This window comes from Ursus maritimus, unplaced genomic scaffold (genome assembly GCF_017311325.1).
Source record: "Ursus maritimus isolate PB19 unplaced genomic scaffold, ASM1731132v1 scaffold_10, whole genome shotgun sequence".
Lineage (NCBI taxonomy): Eukaryota > Metazoa > Chordata > Mammalia > Carnivora > Ursidae > Ursus > Ursus maritimus.
In genome coordinates this window covers 64636294-64659720 of record NW_024423344.1, presented here as the reverse complement: position 1 = coordinate 64659720, position 23427 = coordinate 64636294, and the positions used below count along the sequence as shown (strand labels likewise).

The 23427-nt window shown below is 47.2% G+C and overlaps 1 protein-coding gene across 1 annotated transcript in view; it reads left to right on the top strand.

The window, feature by feature from the left end:
• The window catches only part of ABCC4 (ATP binding cassette subfamily C member 4), a 235105-nt gene that overhangs the window by 90951 nt on the left and 120727 nt on the right, over positions 1-23427 (top strand). The window contains exons 10-19 of the mRNA XM_040623855.1: positions 286-375; positions 1260-1451; positions 8849-8943; positions 9155-9241; positions 14773-14869; positions 18015-18224; positions 19575-19715; positions 20109-20146; positions 20519-20613; positions 22406-22552. Coding sequence (XP_040479789.1) covers positions 286-375; positions 1260-1451; positions 8849-8943; positions 9155-9241; positions 14773-14869; positions 18015-18224; positions 19575-19715; positions 20109-20146; positions 20519-20613; positions 22406-22552 — 1192 coding nt within the window. The remainder of the gene's footprint in view (positions 1-285; positions 376-1259; positions 1452-8848; positions 8944-9154; positions 9242-14772; positions 14870-18014; positions 18225-19574; positions 19716-20108; positions 20147-20518; positions 20614-22405; positions 22553-23427) is intronic.

The window sequence follows — 23427 nt, the reverse complement described above, 5'->3', positions numbered from 1 at the left end:
AACACAAGCAGGGGGAGTGGTTGTCATTTCTACCGCTTAAATTCTGTGAGTGTCTAGAACTGGGGTCATAATGCAAATCCGGTAAGGGAACAGGTCTTCCGAAAGGCAGCTAAACCCCAGAGAAATAGAGTTGAATGAAAAGGCCTCCAGGACACAGTATCTTCAAATAGGAAGGAGACAGATGTGGGTTATGTCATGTATCAGTGACTATGATTTTATTTTCTTTTTGAGGTAATTTGTGTTACTTTATTGAAATGGGCATATTTTTTAAACTTTGCTTTGTAGGCGTCAGAAACCCCAACCCTACAAGGCCTTTCCTTTACTGTGAGACCCGGGGAATTGTTAGCTGTGATCGGACCGGTGGGAGCAGGAAAGGTAAGTCCTAATATTATGTCTTGTGACAGCTCACTGCCACGCCACGTCTCGTGTGACGTTCTTGAGGTTGGGCCATGTGTCACACAGTTTTGACTTGCGTATATCTAGAATGCATTTCTCAACAGCGGTTCCATGGACTTCAGTTCTGCAAGCAGGTTGCACGGCCAGATCAATTCGGTCAGTGTGTTTTGTGTTTTTTCTTGGTGCTTCAAGTTGCACAGTTTGGAAATGCTTGTCTGGGAGTTGGGTATCTCAGTGAGGGAAATTCTTTGTGCCACCATGTGCGTGGCGCTGTGCTGGGAGCAAAAGATACACATGTAAGAAGGCTGGGACTCCTCTGCCCTCAAGAAGCAGCCAGGTCGTGGGGCAGGACAGATACGCCGGAGATTACTTCAGCTCAGCGTTAGGGGCATTCGGATAGCGGTAGGCACAGACACACCACGCCTGTAATTCGTGAAAGACTTGAAGGAAGTGTGCGTGCTGCACGATTACTTAACGATGGATTTTTTTCTCTTTGCAAACCTGACTCACTTCAGAGTTGCTGATGCATTGGATCGATGAGTTACAGCCTTCGCCTGGGCTCAGGGCCACCGGTGTCAAACCTCAGACTTAGAAAGTGCATACCGTGCCAGCCTTCTCTGTTGAGAATGGTCAACACTCATAGTCTTTGGGGGGAAACGCCCCTGGGCAGAGCAGGCTGGGATACTCTCTTTTGTGGGTATTCACCTGTTCGATTGCGCCTTCGGGGCCGTACTGTGTGGTAGTGAAAGGGAAGGAGCCCTGGGGTGTCTCGGGGCCCCGGGGCCGGGGCAGGCAGTGAATGGCGTGGCCGGTTCTGTGCTGAGCGCTGCTATGCACACGTGCTTGTTTACCCTCTGTTTCAGTCCTCACTGTTAAGTGCCGTTCTGGGGGAGCTGCCCCGGAGCCACGGGCTGGTCAGCGTGCATGGAAGGATCGCCTACGTTTCTCAGCAGCCCTGGGTGTTTTCAGGAACTGTGAGGAGTAACATTTTATTTGGGAAGAAATATGAAAAGGAACGATACGAAAAAGTAATAAAGGCTTGTGCTTTGAAAAAGGTAAGGACTTTGGAGTTACATGTAACTTGAATGTCAGATGATAAAAGTGTTGGTTTAAACTATGGGGTTTACGTCCTTTTTTATGTTTGGAAGATCTTCGGACATTGTTTAACACTTCAAGGGGGTCTTGTGGGCGAAGGCACCGTATTTATCTGCCCGTGTACCCTGCTGTGTTAATCCTGATGTGAGGATGACAGTCACAGGATGCTTTTTTTGTTGTGGGAAGTTTTATTCACTTTTTTTTTTAAAAAGAGATTTATTTAGAGAGCATGAACAAGGGGGAGGGGCAGAGGGAGAGGGAGAACCTCAAGCAGACTCCACGCGGAGCACAGAGCCTGACTTGGGACTGGATCCCATGACCCTGAGATCCTGACCTGAGCCGAAATCAAGAGCCAGTCACTTAACCGACTGAGCCACCTAGGTGCCCCGAGTTTTATTCACTTTTAACTTTTTAAAGGGACAATTACAACAATTTGCAAAAGCAGAGAGAGTCATGTAATCACCCCTCATGTACCCATCCCCCAGCGTCAGCCACACTCTGCTGGGGGTGAATCTGTCTGCCTGGTGCCCCTGCTCTCTGCCTTCCCACCCACACCCCGAATTCTGATGCAGAACGTAGACCTCATGTAGTTCATCTGCAGGTCGTTCCTTAGGCATCTCTAAAAGGTAAGAATTCCTTTGAAAAGAAACCATGTTATCATCTTTGAAAAATGACCACGATTCCTTAATATCAGCGTTCTCGTCCAAGTTTACGTTTTGTGAATTATCTCAGGAGGGGATCTCGTCAGCCGTTGATTTGAATCAGACTCCATGTAAGGTCTGTTCTTTGCACTTGGTTGATTGATCTCCTGGGTCCCCTTCAGTCCATAGGTCTCCTCTTCACTTGATTTTTCACGTGTGATTTATTATTTAAAGAAAAGGAAATACTTTAAAATTTCGTTTGAATACTACATCATTTCACAAGGGGAGAGATTGTTTTCAGAAATGACACTGTTTTGCAGAAAATGGCAAGATGAATTGTTTAATTGTGCTTGGGATTTAAGTAAAATGGATGAATGCATGATGAAAACGGAACTTACCTGATGGGAGAATATAATTTAGCAAAAAAAAAAAAAAAAGGAAAAAAGCACATACTGATACTCTGTGACTCCCTTTGGGTTATAAAAATCAGTGGATAATAGCGTTAAAGGGCTCTCCCCGGGGTCTGTTCAATGCGGTCTGGACATCCGACTGTTCCTTTATGCTGTGCGGAAAAGGCTGGGACAGACTTTTAACGGGAGGGTATTGAAGGCTCCAAGCCAGCTTTGTGAGGAAATAGTAATTTTGCTTCAACAGTGGCTTGGACATCATAGATTTTATCAGGTGAGTAGCATTTTATGATGTGGACAAAACATAATTGCCTGTTTAATGGGCTTCTATTTCTTTCCCCTGGGTCATTGTTAATGAGAGGTGGTGTGTTTCCAGAAATGACATCAAGTTAGCAGTGATGGGCTGGATTTTTGTAAATGGCACGTCCTGTATAGGAAGACGGAGAAAGCAGATGTGAAACAGTAGTAATAACTCCCGTTTATCCCGAGTCCGTGCGCTGATCATTTTTCTGCCTGTCTTCCCTGCACGCAGACACACGTGCACACAAAGGTATATGAGTTTTTCATCTTTTACCAGGGCCTTTGATGGCACTGTCCTCATTTTACAGTTGCTAAAACTAGGGCAAGGAGGAGTCTCGTCAGTGCAGTGGCTGCCGGGAGTGAGTGGCCAAAGAGGCCAGCGTGTGGTCCCCGTACCTTCGTGTTGTCCACTTCTGAAGATTTCAACCCTAAGTGGGTACTAGAAGCTGAGGGTTTTCCTTCTCATACTTACACCTCTGCCTTTTCCATTCCTAAGCCACTAGGTAGCCCTGGTCACGGTAATGACCCTTTAAATACGGGTGGCTGTGCATGTCCAGGAGGAAGGACTTTTTTTAAAAAAGATTTTATTTATATGAGAGAGAGCACTAGAGTGGAGAGGGTCAGAGGGAGAAGCAGGCTCCCTGGTTGGCAGGGGGGGGTACTCGAGCAGAACTCGATCCTGGGACTCCAGGATCATGACCTGAGCTGAAGGCAGTCGCTTAACCGACTGAGCCACCCGGGCGCCCCAGGAGGAAGAATTTTTAAGAGTAATAGATAAGTACCAACAATCTATATGGCCAGTAACATTCAGACAGATACCCATGCGCCCAAATCATGAACAGCATTTTCACACACAATAGAAAAGTAAACCTTTTGCCTGAATTTGCCTCCTAACACTGAGCCAGTTGCAAATGCTATGTTTGACATTGACCCCTAACATGACAAGATAAATTATATTCAATTGCCTAAGAGGCTAAGGGAGCATTCCTGAAAAGAAGGGAATTAAATTTATTTGTAGCCTGAATAGATGCCACTTTTTAAATAATGAGTAAATTATATGTATATAATTTTTTAAAAAAGATTTATTTATTTGAGAGTAAGAGGGAGAGAGAGACAGCAGGAGCAGGGGGTGGGGTGGAGGGAGAAGCAGACTCCCCGCTGAGCAGGGAGCCCAACGCGGGGCTCAGTCCCAGGACCCCGAGATCATGACCTGAGCCAAAGGCAGACGCTTAACCAACTGAGCCACGCAGGCGCCCCAGAAACCATTTCTGAAATAAAATGGGAAGATAAGAAGTAATCACACTGAGCAACATCGATTTGGGCTGATGACCTAGTCAAAGTGACCTTGTAGTGAGTTATAGAACATATAGATGTTTCTTAGGATGAGAGGCAATGATGATCTTGCAGCACCTGATTGCTAGGGACATCACAAGCATTCGATAAATGTTAGAATCATGTGGAAGAGATAGTAGCTCTTAATTTTAAGAGCAGCCAATTTTGGGTAGAATCACATCGGAAAAATGTGACATGTTAGGAAGAAGGCATTTGAGTCTGTAACTTCCATTATTTGAGTTGATAATTGTGTAGGTGCCCTAACACATTACATAAATTACCAATAAAAATACTGTTTTAACATAAATGATGTATCATGTGACATTCGCATATTGTACCACTTGAAGACTTTTGAGCATTTTTAGGCAATACATATTTGAAGGTATAGCATTGATAAATTCAAGTTTAATATTTTCCCACATAGATCCCTTGAATTTATAAGCCCCTCTGGGGTGCTCACAGGCTTATAGTTTCTTTTCACGTTTACTACATTTCTGCCAACTTGGACATTTTCTTTTCTTTTCTTTTTTTTTTAAAGATTTTATTTATTTATTAGACAGAGATAGAGACAGCCAGTGAGAGAGGGAACACAAGCAGGGGGAGTGGGAGAGGAAGAAGCAGGCTCATAGCGGAGGAGCCTGATGTGGGGCTCGATCCCAGACCGCTGGGATCACGCCCTGACCCAAAGGCAGATGCTTAACCGCCGTCCCACCCAGGTGCCCCTGGACATTTTCTTTTCTGATCACCTTGACGGTTATAGAATAAGTATGGTTTTATCTTCAGTTTTTTATCTCTCAGTTGGGATAACTTTTACTCACCTATGACTTAATAGGAAATAAGTGAGTACATAAGGGATATATGAGGCTAATCAAAATATGGAGAATGAGTTATTGATACTTCTGTGTGTGTAGATATAGAGATCAAGTCTTAGCTAATTTTGATATTTTAAGTTCACTTTATTATTTTTTAAAGATTTATTTATTTATTTGACAGCGTGAGGGCGAGCGTGCACAAGCAGGGGGAGTGGCAGGCTCCCTGATGAGCAGGGAACTCAGTGCGGGACTGGATCCCAGGACCCCGAGATCACAACCCAAGTCAAGGGCAGATGCTTAACTGACTGAGACACCCAGGCACCCTCACTTTCTATTTTAAATACATTTTTTATTTTAAAGATTTTATTTATTATTCATTTGAAAGAGAGAGGGCACACACAAGCAGGGGGAGCAGCAGAGGGAGAGGGAGGAACAGACTCCCTGCTAAGCAGGGAGCCCAACGCAGGGCTCCATCCCAGGACCCTGGGGTCATGACTGAGCCAAAGGCAGATGCTTAACCAACCTTGAGCCACCCAGGAGCCCTAAATTCACTTCTGAATGTACTTTTCAGTAACCATTTGGGGCAGCATGATGAGGCAGGAAGAATAAAAGGCTACGTACGAATTGAGAGGAGGTCTGTTCAGATTCCCCCCATTCCTTTTAAGAGCTGACAGTCCTTAGACCATTATATAACCTGGTCTCAGTTTCCTCACCTGTGAAACGGGGCTAATACTTTGCAGCTTGTGAAGATTAGAGATCATCGTTATCAGGCATCCAGGCGTGCCAGGCTTGGGGCATCAGTCTTACCATCAAGGAGCTGGGGAGGTAAGCTGTGCACACGTGTACAGATTATGATGCGGAATAAGGTGGGCCCTTTGTGAGAAATACCAAGTCTTGGGAATCCCCTAAAAGAAGGATGACTTGTGATTTGGGAAACTCGGGGATGGTTTCATGGAAGAGAGTATTTGAGCTGGGCCTGGAAGGGTGGGTGGGGTACTGACAGGCCACGGTAGGAAGGCCAATCATGACTGGAGGCTTGGATCTCCTGCTGTTTGACTCTGGGATCAGCCTTCCTTGGGCCCAGGCCTCACAGCTGACTGCCATAAGCCGTCACCAGTCTGCTCAGGGGTATTTCTCCTGAAGTCTCCACCGTCACCAAAGGGCTGCTGTAGTTTTCTGGCTTGGTGGCATCCAGGCAGCAGAGCCATTTCTTGGCTTTCCCTCTGGTCTCTGTGTCTGCTTTTTAGTGAAAACCATTACAGATAAAATAGTAGGTTAAATGTGACTGAGATGTAACTAATGTTAGAATACCTTCTGCTCATTGGGAAGATTTGGAAATTCATGCTCAACTCAGGCTCTTCCCTTTAACCAAACCAGAAAATTGTGGCTAGGAAAGTAGCCTGACTCAGATTTTTACTTTATATTCTTTGAAATGTTTTTTCTCTCTGAGGCTTGTCCATAAATAGTTTGCAGAGTCAACAACACACTCAAAGTCCCACTACTGGGCTCTGAGCGATTCCATGCCTTATTCCCTAACTGCTAAAAGCAAGGATGGATTTGAAGTGCCTTCTGTAGAGAGTGGTTCAGATTGCTTTGCTACAGCCTGGTGCTATTTCGAGGAGGAAAACAAAGCCACATAAAATCAAGGCTTAAAAACTAAGAACACTTTGCAAGGACTCTCAGCAGTGGATCGGATGCCAAGTAAACTGTGTGCATGTGGGTGGGCGGGGGAAGGCCGGGAGCCTGTTTCAGAACGGCCTGTTGTTTTTCATGGAAACCAAAAGGGAGAGATGGTGAATTCTGAGCGCAGCAAGGAAGTAATGGGAGATAATGGATTTTCATGATTGAGCAATTGCTGCCTTTCATTGATTGCCGTCCAGTGGAGCTCTGAGCATGCAGGGGATTCTGTGTGCCTCTGGGGGCCCTCAGGGTGTGGGTGAGGGTGGAGACACTCTCCGTCGCTTCTCTGTTCGGTGGCGTGCTTTGCGTGTTATGATTCACACTGTGAATGAGGTCCCATTGTGGGTTTGATCCGAAAATATGTATCTGTCACTAAGAGCGAGTTACAGTTGATGCGTGTCCTTCTCCTGTGTATAGACGGTGTCTGTCCACGTGTTTGATTGTTACAGCACCCTTGAGCTTCGCCATTCTTGTCTCTGCACATTGTGTCGAAGAGGAAAAAGAGGCTTTAGTGAGGTCAGAGGAGTTGCTTGTCCTGGACATTCCAACATGCTTTCTCCCCAGATTGGCCAAAGTAGAGACCAGGGGATGAGGGCTCATTTGTAGAAAGGTGTTGCCGTGTATTCTAGGTCGATGCTTGAGAGGTGTGGTCGATAACCAACACCCTCCCGCAAACTCTGCTGGTCTCTGCCAGGAGCTTGAGAGCCTTGGGTAGAACTTGGTAGATTCTCACATCTTCATGTCCTAGTTTATTCTTTACAGCTTTGCGTGTTAGCTGGCTTGCATGGAATGAACAGCTCCTTCGTTCACTGGATTAGATCGGTGTCCCTCGAACACACTGTTACCTCCCTTCTGTTTTTCCTGCCCAGAGTGTTCTCTTTGCTCGTGTTTCTTGTACAAATCTCGTCTTTCACTCTATCACCATGCCTTAAATGTGAAGGCAAGGGTCAGCTGTTAACCTTTCTGCAAGGGTGAGGGGCTGAGGCCGAGATCAGCAAACTGGCCAGTTAAGACACACTTCTTCTTCGAGAAACTAAGTCCCAGGGCTTCCCAAGCTATGGGTGAGCTGCCAGCTCTCATAAGTAGCCCTGGCACCGATGTCCAGACTCGCACATCTAGCTGCAACCTGACGTCCTCAGTGGGCATCTCGGCTTGCCCATAATAACCAAGGTCTCAGTTTGCACCCACTGTCTCCGCAGCTCCGTAAGTGGTGAGGCTGTTCTTGCCCTTTCTCACGTGGAGGACAGGACAGTACATCGTTCCATCTCCACCACCACAACCGACACCCGTTCATCAGCAGGTCTCACAGCCTCCACCTTTGAATTTTCTCTGGAACGTGCCCACTGCTCTCTGAGTCTACTGCCCCCTCTCTGGTTCTAGCCACTGTCTTCGCTCATCTACGTTAATGCAGTCCCGTCCTCATGTGCGCCCTGCTTCACTCTTTTTCCCTAATAACTATGTTCCACAGAGAGACAAGAGGGATTTCTGAAAAACCTAAGCCAGGTCACGTCCTCCTCCCTACAACCCCTCTCCATTTCACTGGGGGTGAAACCCATGGCCTTCCCTTCTTATCTCTGCTCTTGGTCTCCCCATTCTTTACTCATTCTCTCCAGCTCTGCTGGCCTCCCTGCTAGTTCTTGAACACGTTGGGCACGTGCCATTTGCACTTGCTCGTTTCTGCACGTGGAACATGTTTTGGGTCCATGCAGGCGCCCTCGTCTGTCTGTAAAAGCCCCTCCACTCAGAGCCCTTCCTGACCCCCATGTAGGATTTTTTTCCCTGTCCCTTTGTCCCCCGAGCTGGCTTATTATTTTTTCTTAGTACTTAGGACTTGTCCTCATGCTAATTTTTCATATTGTCAGTCTCCCTCTATGGAAACTCAAGGAATTTTGTCTTTTTTTACTACCAAATTCATTGTGCCCAGAACAATGCCAGACATCTGGTTAATGTTCGGTAAACATCAGTTAAGATGGTGAAATGCACAAACACTCTGGGAAAAGCTGCAAAATGAAAGCAAAAAGCCCTGAGTTTTCTTGGAAAGGTTCAAGGTTACCATTTAGTCACTTGGAATATATCTATCACTATTGATCACATACATGTATGAAGAACCAGTACTGAAAGTTTCGGATGACAGGAGAACACATTTGAAATCTTCCCCCCCCCCCTCCTTTCTGTCTCCATGCAGGATTTGCAGCTTTTGGAGGACGGAGATTTAACCGTGATAGGCGATCGGGGAGCCACGCTGAGCGGAGGGCAGAAGGCCCGGGTCAACCTCGCAAGGTACCCACAGTTTGGTTGCACGTGCTCCGTGCGCTGCTCCCAGGGGTGGCTGAGCCGAGACCGCCTGCTGCGTGGCGGGGGGCAAGCGCCACGTTATTCCATTGGCCCTCGGAGTGAACGCGCCCCGAGTTGCTGAAGGCTGTCACGACTGGAAGATGAGCTCCAGGGAGCCTGGGTGTTCCCCCGTCTGATGTCGTCTTCTGTTTTCTAGAGCGGTGTATCAGGACGCAGACATCTACCTCCTGGACGATCCTCTCAGTGCGGTAGATGCAGAAGTCGGCAGGCACTTGTTTGAACTGTGAGTTGGCCCGTGTTGGTCGTTTCTGTGTTCTCAGAACCCTGTAGAGTTTGGGGAAAGGTGCTCGGGGAAGCCGGGGTGCTTTGGAAGACTCCACTTCTGCTGTGGTGTCCCTCCTTCTCCTCCCTTCCCTCCACGGAAGATCTGTTTTAGAGAAAACAAGGAACACCCAGCTGGTGCTCGCTGTGTGTGGTGTGAGTGGAGGACATGCTTTAGGGGGTGAAGAAACGGATGGCAGGTGTCCCCTTGCTGCTTACCGTTGATCACCAAGACACTGTTGGTGGGATAAGAAAGTGGATGTGCAGTTTTTAAATTGAAGAATGGGACTTGGTAACATGACACTTGGCTCCCAGTTCTTTTCCTTCATCATTTTTGTTGCTGGCACGTTAGAAGTGCAGTTTTTTCATACCAACATAGCGCTTCTGTGGCGTGGCGTGGCTCCTTCGTGCTATTTACCCTGTAGGTCAGGAAATACTTGGTAAAGTCTAGAATTTAAGAACGACTTACTCCAGGGGCACCTGGGTGGCTCAGTCGTTAAACATCTGTCTTCGGCTCAGGTCATGATCCCAGCATTCTCAGATCGAGCCCCACATCAGGCTCTTCCGCTGTGAGCCTGCTTCTCCCTCTCCCACTCCCCCTGCTGGTGTTCCCTCTCTCGCTGTGTCTCTCTCTGTCCAATAAATGAATAAAATCTTAAAAAAAATAAAAGAATGACTTACTCCGTATCACAGTATGGCTTCCTGGATTCTTATTAGAATTAATACGTAAGACCCCCACATGTAGGGTTAACTTGAATTTGAAACTAGATATCTAGAATCTAGCTCACCTGCTGACTCTTACTTTGTGTTCCTGGAATTTGTTTTCATTGGATCTTGCTTTGTCACCACACGACTGAAGAAGGACAGCTCTGAATCTTTTCTGTACAGACTGTAACCTAACATATGTGACTCGTGCTCCTCGTGGAATCCAGGCTGCCATATTTGGAAGCATCATGAATGTGCTCTTGCTAAAATGGCATCCACGTCTACCCCATAGTTACCTTACTGTTGTTCACCTTGTCAAAGCCCGTGAGCGCTTTCCATGCACTTCCTGAAGCCCTAATGTGCGCACTGAGGTTGATATTCTTGCAAATGGTGTTGCACAAAACATCTTCATTTACAGAGGAGGACTGAAACAGCAGAGAGAGATTTTCTCCCAGTCCTGGAGGCTGAAATCCCAGATCAGCGTGTTGGCGCCTTGGTTTCTCCTGAGACCTCTCTCCTTGGCTGGCTGGTGGCCGCCTTCCTACCGTGTCCTCACATGGCCTTGCCTCTGTGCACGTGCACTGGTGGTGGCTTTCTCCTTATGTCCTCTCTCTCTCTCTCTCTCTCTTTTTTTTTTAAGATTTATTTGAGAGAGAGCGTGTGTATGCATGATTTGGGGGGAGGGGCAGAGGGAGAGAATCTCAAGCAGACTCCCCACTGAGCATGGAGCCCAAAGTGGGGCTCAGTCTCACAACCCCTGAGATCATGACCTGAGCCAAAATCAAGAGTCAGGCGCTTAACTGACTGAGCCCCCCAGATGCCCCATCTCCGTATGTCCTAATCTCTTCTAAGGATACAGGACAGGTTGGGTAAGGGCCCACCATCAAGGCCTCATTTTTTAACTTAATTTCCTCTTTAGAGGTCCAGTCACCAAATTCTAAATTACTGGGGATTAAGGCATCAACATGTGAATTTTGGGGGTGGGATAGGGAGACACAATCATTTAAGTAGCAAAGTAAAGGGATTTTAACAGAGTTAGCAGCGTGAGGCAGCTCTGGGTTGGGGATACTAGGAGCCTGGGACTCAGTGTCCCCTCAGTGTGGGTTCCTAACATGACTACCCGCCTCCCCCGCCCCAAGTGTGTATGTATGAAGTACTTAGATTTGGGGTGACAACAAGTTCTGGAGATAGGTCGGGGTGATGGTTGCACCACAGTGCGAGTGTCCATAATGCCATTGAGATATATGCTTACAAATAGTTAAAACAGTAAATGTTGTACAAATTTTACCACAGTTTAAAGAAAAAGTGTATAGCAGCAGTGAATATTTGAGAACTCGGAGAGCCAAGCAGCTGATACTTGACATGGCCTCCAGCTCTTTGATCTGACCCCCTTGCTTGTCCCTTCCTAGTCATGACTTGATGAATTTTCCCTCAGGGAAGTGCCTTGTGGCTTGTGACTGAGTTCAGTGATAGGGCCCAGTGCTGTGCCTGAGATTCCCTGCCCCGCACCCTTGGTGGCATCAGGAGCAGCCCAGCCTCACTATCTCTAGAGCCTCACCCTGAAGTCAAGAATGTGTGTCGCCCCGTCCTGGGTGGGTCTGCAAGTTCTTCATCGCTCCAAGAACAGAGTCCACTGGCCGTTGCGTTTGGGTCACTTGGGAGGAGAGAAGGCGTTCTCATTGCTGAGTATTTGTATGTTTATCACGGAAGCTCCCCCAAGTTCTTCTTTGAACACGGGAGGTGTTTATAAAGTCCTCTCGGGTTTAATGGCTTTGGATATACACTTGATAGAAGCAAGCTTGTTAAAATTGTTGTTTGCTAATCAGAACCACGTTCTTTGGGGAAACTTAGGGCAGGGAGCACGAATGCAATTTAGGAAATCACTCAGCAGCAGCTGGAGAATGTTCTCAACGAGCTAGAAAATTGGACTGAACAATATGCTATGAAAGATGGCGGTTGTGTTGAGCTCAGTAATGTGAAGTGTTTTGTATTAAAAGTGAATGAATTACACTTCTACTCACCATTAACAGTTTACTTCAGTCGTGAATATACATCCAAGGTTATTAAGGTTTGCGAGTTTTACAACTATATGTTGTAAACGTTTACGTGGATTTTGTCACATGCAGAAGGTCGGAGGCCCTTAGGTGAACGGGTTTCAGTCTAACCTGTTTTGGCTGTGGAGCCTGTCCTACTTTAGAAAGCCCCCTCCCCCAGGCCCCCTACTTCCTGCATAATCAGTTCTCTGAGTCTGTCCTTACTGGATCTCCCCACACTGCCGCCTGCTCTGTTCACCTTTGCTCTTTCAGGCCTTCACAGACCCCCTTCATGTGCAGGGTGCAGCTCCACGGCCTCAAACGCCGAGCAAGGTTCTTTGCCCTCTGCCCCATCCCCCATTCCAGCATATCCCCACCCTGTGCCCTTCTGTCTTCCCACAGCCTGTGGTGCACTGTACTTGGTCACTGTCGAGTTCTCCCCACACCCGACTCCACGGTGAATGCACCAAGGCACCTTTGTGCAGGATGGTTTCTGTCCCCAGAGCCGCTGCACCTGCTGTATACCCTCTTGCAGGGATGTTCGCCCAGAGAGTCTCATGGTCCTTGTGTCCCCTACATCCAGGATGGCAGCCCGCACCTGGCTTTTTCTTCATGGCAGACATCACGCCTCGAGAGTACATTTTCTGTGTTTGTTGAATGATCCTCCCTCCACATAATGCAGAGTGTTTGCTGTTTTCTGGTCTGTGGGTGTCCTCTTTACTTAGAACAGTGCCTGGCACCTCAACAGATGTCTGTCAATGGAATGAATGAGGGCAGTGACTGTCTTACTTGTATCCCCTCTACCAAGTTCATGGCCCTTCTTAACACAGCCCTTACAGAGGTTAAGAGTTAAATAACTTGTTACTGAATCATGTTTTTTTTTATGGCATGACTTGGAAATTTTTACTCTTAAAAATTTGGCAAATAGAGTATTTTCCTGGAGGTTTTCATTAAAAATTATAATTTAGAAAAAATTTAAAGCCATCACCTAATAACATCATTATCTTCCTTTATCTGTGGTGGATGTTAGGAAGAAACTTTTGCGTGGGCCCATCTTGGTCATAGCAGCCCATCAGATTCGGTTAACAGCCCCTTCAGGGACTGCCAGCACGGAATCGGGAACGAAGGAGAAACAATTCCATTAAATGCTTTAGTGCTAAGCTGGAAGAGGGGTTTACTCGGTCAGCACGCTTAGGAATGAAAGCCTCACCAGGACCTGTCAAAAGGGAAACAATCCTTCTGGACGCAAAGAATGGAATAATAGTATATACATCTACATCCTGGGGTCTTCTGATCTCAGACCCAGTCTCAGAAGTCTCCTTAGGACTTCGCTATCCTGAGTCCAAAGCAAAGGGCCACTTGTGGGTTAGGGAAGGGGGTGAGCGGTCCACTTACCCAGCGGATCAGTGCTCTTCCCACAACATGCCCTGTGAGTTGTCAGCAGTCTTATTTTGCGATGAAGGCACTGCGGTTCGTAGAGGTCTAGTAGCTCCCTTGACCATGTCAGGCTGGTAAGAGGGCTTTGAACTCCAGTCTGGGTGCCTCCAGAACTCTTGATCTGACCCATATGAGCAGGTGGAGTTGTGGCCCAATGTTGCTGAGATTTGCTTTGCCCGGGGCTCGGGCTCCCAGAACGTGTCCCTGCGCCCTGTCTGTGGTCCGGCAGCCCCGACCTGGGCTACTCACTTAGCTGGAGAGGATGCAGGCCATGGCAGAGTGCGGGCTGGAGTGCAGCTCCTAGGGGTCTACATTTAAAATGAGGAGCAGCTTGAGTTACTGTACAAAACACCGGAGTGTTGAGTACTGAGAGGGGCGGCTCTTGTCTGAGAGAATCGGTGTTTCCTTTGAGCCATTGGATGATTTCCACTATGATTTGGGCCATTTGGAATCTCTTCTTTCATGTTCATATTGGGGAGGTTTTCAGTCCTAATGAAAGAAGATGTGCTTCCTGGATGGGACTGTGGGGACATTGTAGACACTGATCGAGGCCATGCCAGCATTTGTCTTCTAATAGTATTTAGGAAGAAGTGTCTACAAAATGCACTTTGGAGGTGCCTGGGTGGCTCAGTCTGTCAGCTCAGGTCATGACCCCGGGGTCCTGGGTTCGAACCCCATGGCAGGCTCCACGCTCAGCAGGGAGTCTGCTTAGGGATTCTTACCCTCTCCCTGTGCCCCTCTCCCTGCTCGTGCGCTTGCTCTCTCCCCCTCAAATAAATGAAATATTAAGAAAAAAAAAAAAGAATGCACTTTGGTGAAGGTCACTGAGTATTTAGGATTTTCTTTTGGCTACTATATACATCATAAATCATAATCACCTAGGAGACTAAGAAAAATGGGCACATTTTTGTATGACCTAGATCCCTCCTTCTCCCATTCCTATACAGGGATAAAATAACTAGTATTTTCGTTTAGTCAGGTTTTGGAATCTCAGTATTGCTCAATTATCTTTCATCGTGAAATATATAAATAATTGTTGAGTTTTAGTTGGTGCGGGCCCCTTAACACTTGCTGGCTTCTTCACTGGACTGCTTTTTAAAATTTCTTAGCAGCTCTAGACTCAAGTTTGCTGCTGCTACATTTGAGGGCCTGGTTGGGCTCATTGGTTTGCATTCGTATTTGATTTGTATTTGCACTGGTACTTAATCTTTGACTTCTGTGTTGTCTTTGTCTCATTGTGTTTTCAAAGTGTGTGTTTTTCCATTTGGAACACCCCCATTAATGTGGTTTTTGCATACTGTACCTTTTACATTTATAGGTGTATTTGCCAAACCTTGCATGAGAAGATCACAATCTTAGTGACTCATCAGTTGCAGTACCTAAAAGCTGCAAGTCAGATTCTGATATTGAAAGATGTAAGTAATTTCTAGAAGTCTGTGGAACTTGCTAGCACTCAGGTGTGCTGACGGTGAGACCTCCCAGCAGGTCTGTGCTTGGGTTTGTGCTGAACTCCCTCTCCTTCCTCAGTTTTGCATCCTGTTCTCCCCAGAGCTGGTACCCGTGCCTTTGAGCATGAATCCAAACACATCTAGGAATGTAACTATTGCATGCTGAGCCATTTAACCCTAAAGTAAATAAAATTGCTACCTCAGAGTTATAAATTACAGCTGTTCTGGTAAAATCATTTGGGATAATGATGCTATTTTGGTTAGAGCTTTTGTCTTCCTCTTCCACGACGTACATCAAAGTGTATTATTTGGAGATGAGAGCTACGCAGACATGTTTGTGTCTATTTGTCATCTGCAGTTTCCTGAAAGAGCGTCTTCCGTTGATAACAGGTGTGGTTGGGGGGTAACAGGCCCCTGGTGGAGCTGTGCTCTCCAGGGTGTCATCAGTCACTAGTCTCCCAGCACAGGGCTTTGTGCATGCCCGGTACATGGGAGAGTGGGCAGCAGTAAGTCAGTCCAGTTCCTGCCATCAGGGATGTCCATCCTTATGGGGATAGATGTAAGGAAGGAGTGGGGGGGGGGGGCGCTGATAGCATGGCTGCCTCCCTGGGGAGGTGGTGCCGCAGGGGACATGGGTGGAACGAAGGTGCTGGCCAGGCAGTCGTCTGGGGGAGAGGTGGCCAAGGCGGATGGTCCAGCTGTAGGATCCTAAGGAAGGACCTGACCTGGCATGTTGGAGGAATGGCCGGGAGGCCAGTGTATCTGAGGCAGAGGAAGTGAGGAGTGTGAGGAAGGTGGGCTTGGAGCAGTGGGCTGCTGGCCCGGTAATGGGTTGGAAGCCATCGGACAGCCCACAGCAGAGGAGCGATGTGGTCTGATGCATGGTTTTAAAAGATCTCTCTTGCTGTTTGCTGGAGGGCCAACAGCAGACGCAATTAGAAGTCTCAGTAAAGTTCAGAAGACGGATGCATGGGCTCAGGCTGGTGTATCAGTTTCTAGAGCTGCCATCACAAAGTCCCACAGAGTGGGGGCTTCAACTACAGAACTCTATCATCTTCACCTTTCTGCAGGCCACCAGCCCCAAATCAAGGGGCCGGCAGGGCCGTGCTCTCCCTGAAGGCTCCTGGGGAGAATCCTTCGTTGCCTCTCCCAGCTTCTGGTGTTTGCCAGCTGTCCTTGCTGGTCTCGGCTTGTAGCCGCAGCACTGGGGTCTGTAGCTCCATTGTCACGTGGTGTTCACTGCGTCTGATCTCTCCTCTTAACCAGGACGTCCGTCATACTGGCTTTGGGGTCCACCCTACTCCAGTGCGACCTCAGCGTCATCACATCTACAAAGATCCTATTTCTAAATTAGGTCCCATCCATAGGTATCCTGTTTGGGCCTCGGATGTTATCTTTTTTGAGGGCCACCATTCAGGCCCCAACAGCTAGCCTGGGTTCGGGGGAGGGGAATGGGGATTAGTGAGCATTTACCAGCCATAGTGGTGGTTTGGTGTTTTAGTCCGTGGCCCCTCGGTCGCGAACCCTGGTCCACGGCAGCAGGCCCGTGGTCAGATCCTCACTTCATCAAGCGAAGTTCTGCCCTAAGAAGGTTGACAAGAGTGCGGAATCTCTGCCTCTTTTGAAGCAGTTCCACGTGTCGACCCTTAGGCAGCCGTCGGGAATATGTCCCATCTAGAGAACAGAGGGGTGAAGCGAGTCTGGGAAAGCCCCAGTGTCGGCAGGGTTATGAGTACAGAACCAACGGGTGGGAGAACAAGCCGGGTAGCCGTCCCCTATTGCTTTGTCCTGAGGACATCACTCCCCATTTCAGTACTGTCAGAGCAGCCATCTGTCCACCAGTGAGCAACCCTGGGTGAGTTAGATCCGTCCCTACTGCTCGTCCGGTCCCTCCCTAGCAGCTGAGGGGGGATGGCTGTCCTCGCGTCCCCTCTGGAAATTGTCTGTGCTGGGCTGCCGAGTGAGCTCGCTGTCTCTAGACCACGAGTCGTTTCCTTGTGCATCTGCACTTACTAAGGGGAAAGTGGTAATTTCATTAAGTCATGGATAAGTTTCTAATTCTGCAGTATCAGACTGGTTCCCAAAAACTTCATTGGGTTTTTCTCAGTGGCCCACGTCAGGGCACGGGATGGGAGGGGTACCAGGTAGGGTCCTGGGCTGCCTGCCTTCCCCTGGCCTGCCTTCCCCAGAGCTGCCCTCCTTTGCTTTGTTTTGCACCCTGGGCTTTCGCCTAATATTTTGTCTGCCCCTGAGTAGAACAGCTGTGTATTCTATTATGGGGGTGAGAAGGCAGTGAAGACACCTGCACTGTATTTTCTATAACTTTGTAAGGAAGGGGAACTGTGCAGTGACGTGTCACGTGGGTTTCAAGAAAATTATTTGATTTGCTAGAGCTTAATTACGGAGTTGCTTCATTTGGGGAGGCTCGGTTGGCTGCTTGTGATTGGTGCCTTCTGAAGCTTTATTTTCATGGATTTGAGTGCATTGACCCTGGCTTAGGTTTTGGTTTGCTCGTGTAGATGGACCTCCAAGGCATTGGAGTCACCCCAGTCTGATGGTCGCCTAAGTTAATGACTGTAGCAGGTGCAGTAGTGAATTTTCCATTGGGAACTTCCTGACTTTGTGGGCAGTTTGCCTAAAGACGACCTCCCACGTGTCTCGTCCCAGTGCAGCACGTGCACGCACGGCCGTGGGCAGCAAGGATTCGATGCGTGACTCTGACCACGCACGGGTGCTGGTGTCCACGTTCATTCTTCCCTGGAACATCCTCCCCAGCGTGACCTTGTTCTTTTCTTGACCTCCATGTTGTTTAAAAAGACTGTCCTGATAGTCCTACCAACATCTGTACTTTTTGCTTCTTTAACTGCCTGTGGTAGTTCGTGGCCTCCATCCTTAGCACATGGTTACACAGCACCTAAGACAGGATTTGACAGAGAACAGAATGCGGTTCTGTGTCCAGTTGTACTAGGTGTGTCAACCAGAATTCCAGGCCTCAGGGTCATTTTCTTATGAAAATGGTCATTTAAGACCAGTTAACTCTTTTTGATTAGCGTTAGAGTAGTGTTATCAAAGGTACATGAACTCCTGTCAAATTCTTTTGTTCTTATTTTAGGGCAGAATGGTGCAGAAGGGGACTTACACGGAGTTTCTAAAATCCGGGGTAGATTTCGGCTCCCTTTTAAAGAGGGAAAACGAGGAGGCTGACCAGAGTCCGGCTCCAGGATCTCCTGCTCTGAGGACTCGGAGCTTCTCAGCGTCTTCTGTTTGGTCCCAGCAGTCGTCCCGACCGTCACTGAAAGATGGTGCGCCAGAGGCGCAAGCTGTGAGTTGTCCTCTTGCCACGTGCCAGGTTCTGTCCGCTCTCGGTGTCCTCGTGCATCTTCGTTCTGCTGCACTCATGACAGCTTCGTTGGTCCCACAGTGGATTCTGAGGTTCCTTGGCCTTGGTAGAATTAAAACACAATGAAGGGAGCCGGCCTGGTCAGGGCTCTCCCTTGGGTGTTGGGTGGCGAACCTCTTGGGGCTCAGTGGTGGGTGCACTGCTGTAAATCCCTGGCAGTGGTTCACACGGCTGTTAGAACTCTTGAATGTACCATAGGTAAGTCCTCCTGGCTCCTTGCATCCCAGTCTTCAACTTGAAGACCCCTCCCACCGAGTCCTGCTGTGGTCCCCATTAAATCAGCTACTTTTCCGATATGGTGGAACGTTCTGCCGCTGCAGGTGACCGATGGCATTATTTCGTCCCATTGTCAGAGGGTTGGCAATAGGCCAGAAGTAGCACATGCGAAGGATCTGGCCCATAGCAGACACTTCAGAGTTAGTTCCCATCTTCCTTTCTTACACTTCAAGAACCACATCTCATGCGTCTTTGAAAGCACAGAGGCCCGCGTCCAGCCAAGGACGTCCTTGGCTTATGTGATTCTACAGCATATTCTGTTCTCCAGATAGACGTGCAGAGATGCTCTCCGTCTCCCTTAAAAACACGCCCAGGTAGTCAGTCCTCAGTATCCAAACCCTCACAATCCAAGTCTGGGAGCCTGGATGGTTCTGATAAGGATGCAGACGAATCCCTCCCTCACATTCCAGACTCGGGAATCATTGTCTGAAATTCAGGAACCAACAAGATTCACACCATGGGCTACCCACTGCTGTCCCGATGCCCGTTACTCTCGCGTTTGAACTCAGTTTACTCTATTTGGCTCATAGTTCGAGCTCCTACTATGTTTTGTGTTTCCATCATTGAATGACACAGATAATCTGTGGTGATACCTCCGCTTCATATCCTCTTGTCTATTATTGCGGAATAAGCTGCTGCATTTGTATGTGAATCGGGTAGTTTGTGCATGCGCCGGAAATCACGATGCTCCCCCTTAAGCAAAGCCGCGTCGTAGTGAATAACCTGGTACAAACAGTATTTCCTTTTTGCTAGTAGATTCCTAGAAGTGGGATGGCTGGGCCCGACAACGGTGCGTACATAGGTGGTTTGGCTAGATGCTTTTACAGCCTTCCCCAGAGATGTACCATTTTGCTCTCCTACCTGTGTGTCAGATGGGCCTCTTTGCTCACGGCTTTGCCAATGGAGTGCATTGTTGAACTTTTGAAGTTTTGGGGTACGTCATGCAAAATTTTGTCTCTTACTGCTTTTTTTTTTTTTTCCCCTTTCCCTTCTCAGAACGAGAATACACAGGTTGCTCTGTCAGAGGAGAGTCGTTCGGAAGGAAAAGTCGGTTTTAAGGCCTACAAGAATTACCTAACAGCCGGTGCGCACTGCTTGGTCATTGTGTTCCTCATTCTGCTGAACATCGTAGCTCAGGTAGATACGGGCATTTAGTTTGTTTTGTGGCCTCAGCTTGTTTACAGGACTGCTTACGCTCTATGTATTTACTCTGTTATTACTGTATTTTGCTGTCCACTTGGGTTTGCATTGAAACGTGCTATCTTGGGGGACAAAGTAACTGATGTTTACTGGTGTTGCGTGTACATGACAGAGAGCTTCTAGGGAAGAAAAAAAAAAAGGATGTCTTTTAAAGATTTTAAAATGCAATGTGCACTTACTTGACGTGTTGTTACCCGGGATGTTGGGCTTGGCATAGACCAGAGCTGGAAGAACCATGTCCGTTTTCCAGAGCCTTCCAACAGTGGCTTTGGGTGAGTGAGAGTGTCGAGGTGCTGAGTGATGTGTGATCTTTTTGCCTCCCTGTTCTAGGTTGCCTATGTTCTTCAGGACTGGTGGCTCTCCTACTGGTGAGTTGTTTCCAGTCTGATGCAAGGGGCCACCAAATCAGCAGGCAGCCTCTTTCCCACGGAGTTGGGCAGAGGCGGGTTTGTTCAGCCTCCTGTCCTAATCCTCCCTTAGTTTCCCCGAAGAGAAAGAAAAACTAGCGTTCTTGTTGGTGGAGTATGACCCTCCCATAGCCTCTCTCCACGTCGGATCCTCAGACAGTTTTGAGAACTGAGAGTTGAATTTTTATAAGGAGATGTACCCGGGGCCCTGCTCGCTGGGAATCCTTTCCCAGCATAAATCATGTCTCCCAAAGTCAGGTTAATTTTTTTTTTCTTTTTGTACTTATCTAAATTCCATCTATAGTGGAATATTTTTTTTTCCGTTTTCCACAGGGCGAATGAACAAAGTGCCCTGAATGTCACAGTAAATGGAAAAGAAAATGTCACTGAGAAGCTCGATCTTGCCTGGTACTTAGGAATTTATTCAGGTAAAGTTTAATCATTCGGTTTATTATCCGGGAGTCTGAGGTGCTTACAATGAGCCTGTGTGAGTAACTAGGGCTTCCAGGAGTAATTCAGTAATGTCTTAACAGATTAAGAGTCTGAGTCGCATTTACTCTGTGAATTAATTAGAATAATTATTTTTAAAATCTACTAGAAGAAAGAGGTTGAATGAAGACTCTTAATTTGCTCTGTACTGGATTTTGGAAGTTAAACCAGGATTGAGCATTCAGAAAATCAGCCACTGGAAATTTGTGGCTATTGTCTATTCTAATAGGTTGCTTTAGCTAAATCTTATATCATTATTTGGATGGGCAAGGGGATTAGAAACGGATCCCCACCCTGTGGTTCGGATTGTTCCAATTCTGTCTGAATAAACCCCTGGCTTTTATTGAACTTGGATGAAATCCTCTGGCAGCAAGGTTCCCCCACATAAAAGCATTATTCCCTCGCAGGTATGCAAAGCTCCCTTCCCCATACTGCTCATCTCTTGGGCTTCACTAATTACTTAAGAGAGAAGCTAAGCAGGGAAAAATCCAGTGTCTGGGAATTAGGATTCCTTCTCTTTTTTACCTTGAGATCACAATGTTATCGCGTCCCCAACTGTGTGATTAATTTAACATTTGGCTTGCCAGACTAATATTAACACAGTGCTCTGTTTTCACAAGAGTGCGTAGAATATATGTGGCATCACATACTTTTTAAAGGAAATCCTCATCTAAAATTTTAAATATTCTCACCGGAAACACTCATACAAGCTTTCTGCAAAAACAGAGCGATCTTTGTGAAAACTACTCACTGAAATTTTGTCTTTATTTCGTTGATCACTTGCTAAGAAACCTGAACACATGAGCAGTTTACCTTCCACATTGGTGGGTCATGAGCAGCCTGGAGGGAGGAAGGAGCGGTTTTACTGCACGTTCAAGTGGGATTGGGGAGGGGGGCTCAGGAAAACACCTGTGGACAGAGTTTAGGCATTTGAGCAGCACTGAGAGTCTAAACAACAGTGAGGTCTCCTCTGAAGGGGAAAAATGCACTTGATGGGGAGTGTTTATCGCAGAAGTTATCTCCAGTCTGTTTAGCGTTGGGAGTTCAGGAGATGCTAAGAAGGTGATTTTCATGTGCATACCAGGTACTCATTTATGTCCTTAATAAAATCTATAATTTAAATGATTACATTCATTTAAAAATGCTTTGTGTTTTTGTATAAAACACTTGGTGTGAGAGATTAGTTGCTCACTGAGGTTATTTCATGCTAACACAGAATTTGTATTTCCTTGCAGTTGAGAGATTTTCCTACTTGCCACTTAATATGGTATTTTCATATTCTTTAAAAGCCACCTGGGTATTTTCTACGAAGAAATGGTACATCATTTCTCCCGTTCCCTGTTCATTCACACGCTGGCGTGAGAACCGCGGTGTTAGATTATGAGACGCGTAAATAGTAAAACTTGGAATATAATGAAGGGAAGATGAACTAGTTTTTATAATTACCTCTTTTTCTTCTGAGTTCTTAATAGAACTTGTAATTGAATTAGGAAAGCCTAGCAGGAAGTTGTAGTTTACACCTGATTTTGTTTTTTACATGTAGTTTCTCTTTAATGAGAGAAAAAGAAATTATATTCTTCTTTACAAATGTATCTTACAAATGCAGTGAACTCTTACAGAATCCACAGTGTTTTATGGGAAAAAATACATAGGATCTTTCTAAACTGCCTGACATGCTTTGGCATCGCTGAAGAAAGGAGATGTTCTCTGAGCGAGGTTTCTTTCTTTCAGGTCTAACTGTGGCTACTGTCCTCTTTGGCATAGCAAGATCTCTGTTGGTGTTCTACGTCCTCGTTCATTCTTCACAAACTTTGCACAACAAAATGTTCGAGTCCATTTTGAGAGCTCCGGTGTTGTTCTTCGATAGAAACCCAGTAGGTAAGTCAGACACCCGGTTTCTCAGTCACTCTCCCTTGTTAGTGTCTGATCCCGTTTCAGCATTTGAAAACGGAGGAGAGGCTTGGGAGAAATGGCTATACGTGTTGATTCCTTTTGTACAAAAAGCTCCACTGGCAGTTTGCTCCTACCAGACAAAATCTAACTATGGGGGGCATACAAGCTTCTATTCCGGTGTTTGTGTCTGTGGAAAATAAATGACACAATTTATACATAAATGCACACTGATCTGCAGTACTCGTTCCTTGACATGAGCGTACCTGGGGGTGCCTTAGTGGTGGATGCCTCCAGCCTGAGGCCTTCGACCCGTCTTGCTTCTGGAGGCAGGCCCCTGACCTGGGTTCCTATGAAGAGTCAGCCCGTCAGCACCTGTCGCCGCTGTTCAGGCCCAGCGTGGCTTTGTTTCTGCAGGACATAATTGACAGGGCTTGTCCAGGCAGGGAGGTGGGCTGGTGGGAGCACAGGCGTGGACTTGGCGTGGTTGTTAACTAGTCGTGTGACCCAGACCAAAGTGTGTCGATACTACCGGGCAGGCAGATCTCAAAGCAGGATGTTGTCCTGGTTAACAGTGTGGACTGTGGATCCAGCCGCTTGGGTTCAGACCTGGTGCTAGATACTTACTGTAATGCCTGGTTATGGTTCTGTTAATCCTCAGGTGCTAGTTAAATTTCTCTGCGCCTCAGTGTTCTTATCTGTGAAATGGGGATGCTGTGTACTCCTCCCTTGGCAAGATATTGTGGGAATAAGGGATGCCTGGGTGGCTCAGTCGGTCGGGCTCCTTGCTCAGCGGGGAGCCTTCTTCTCCCTCTGCCTGCTGCTCCCCCTGCTTGTGTGTGCTCTCTCTCTCTGTCTCTGAC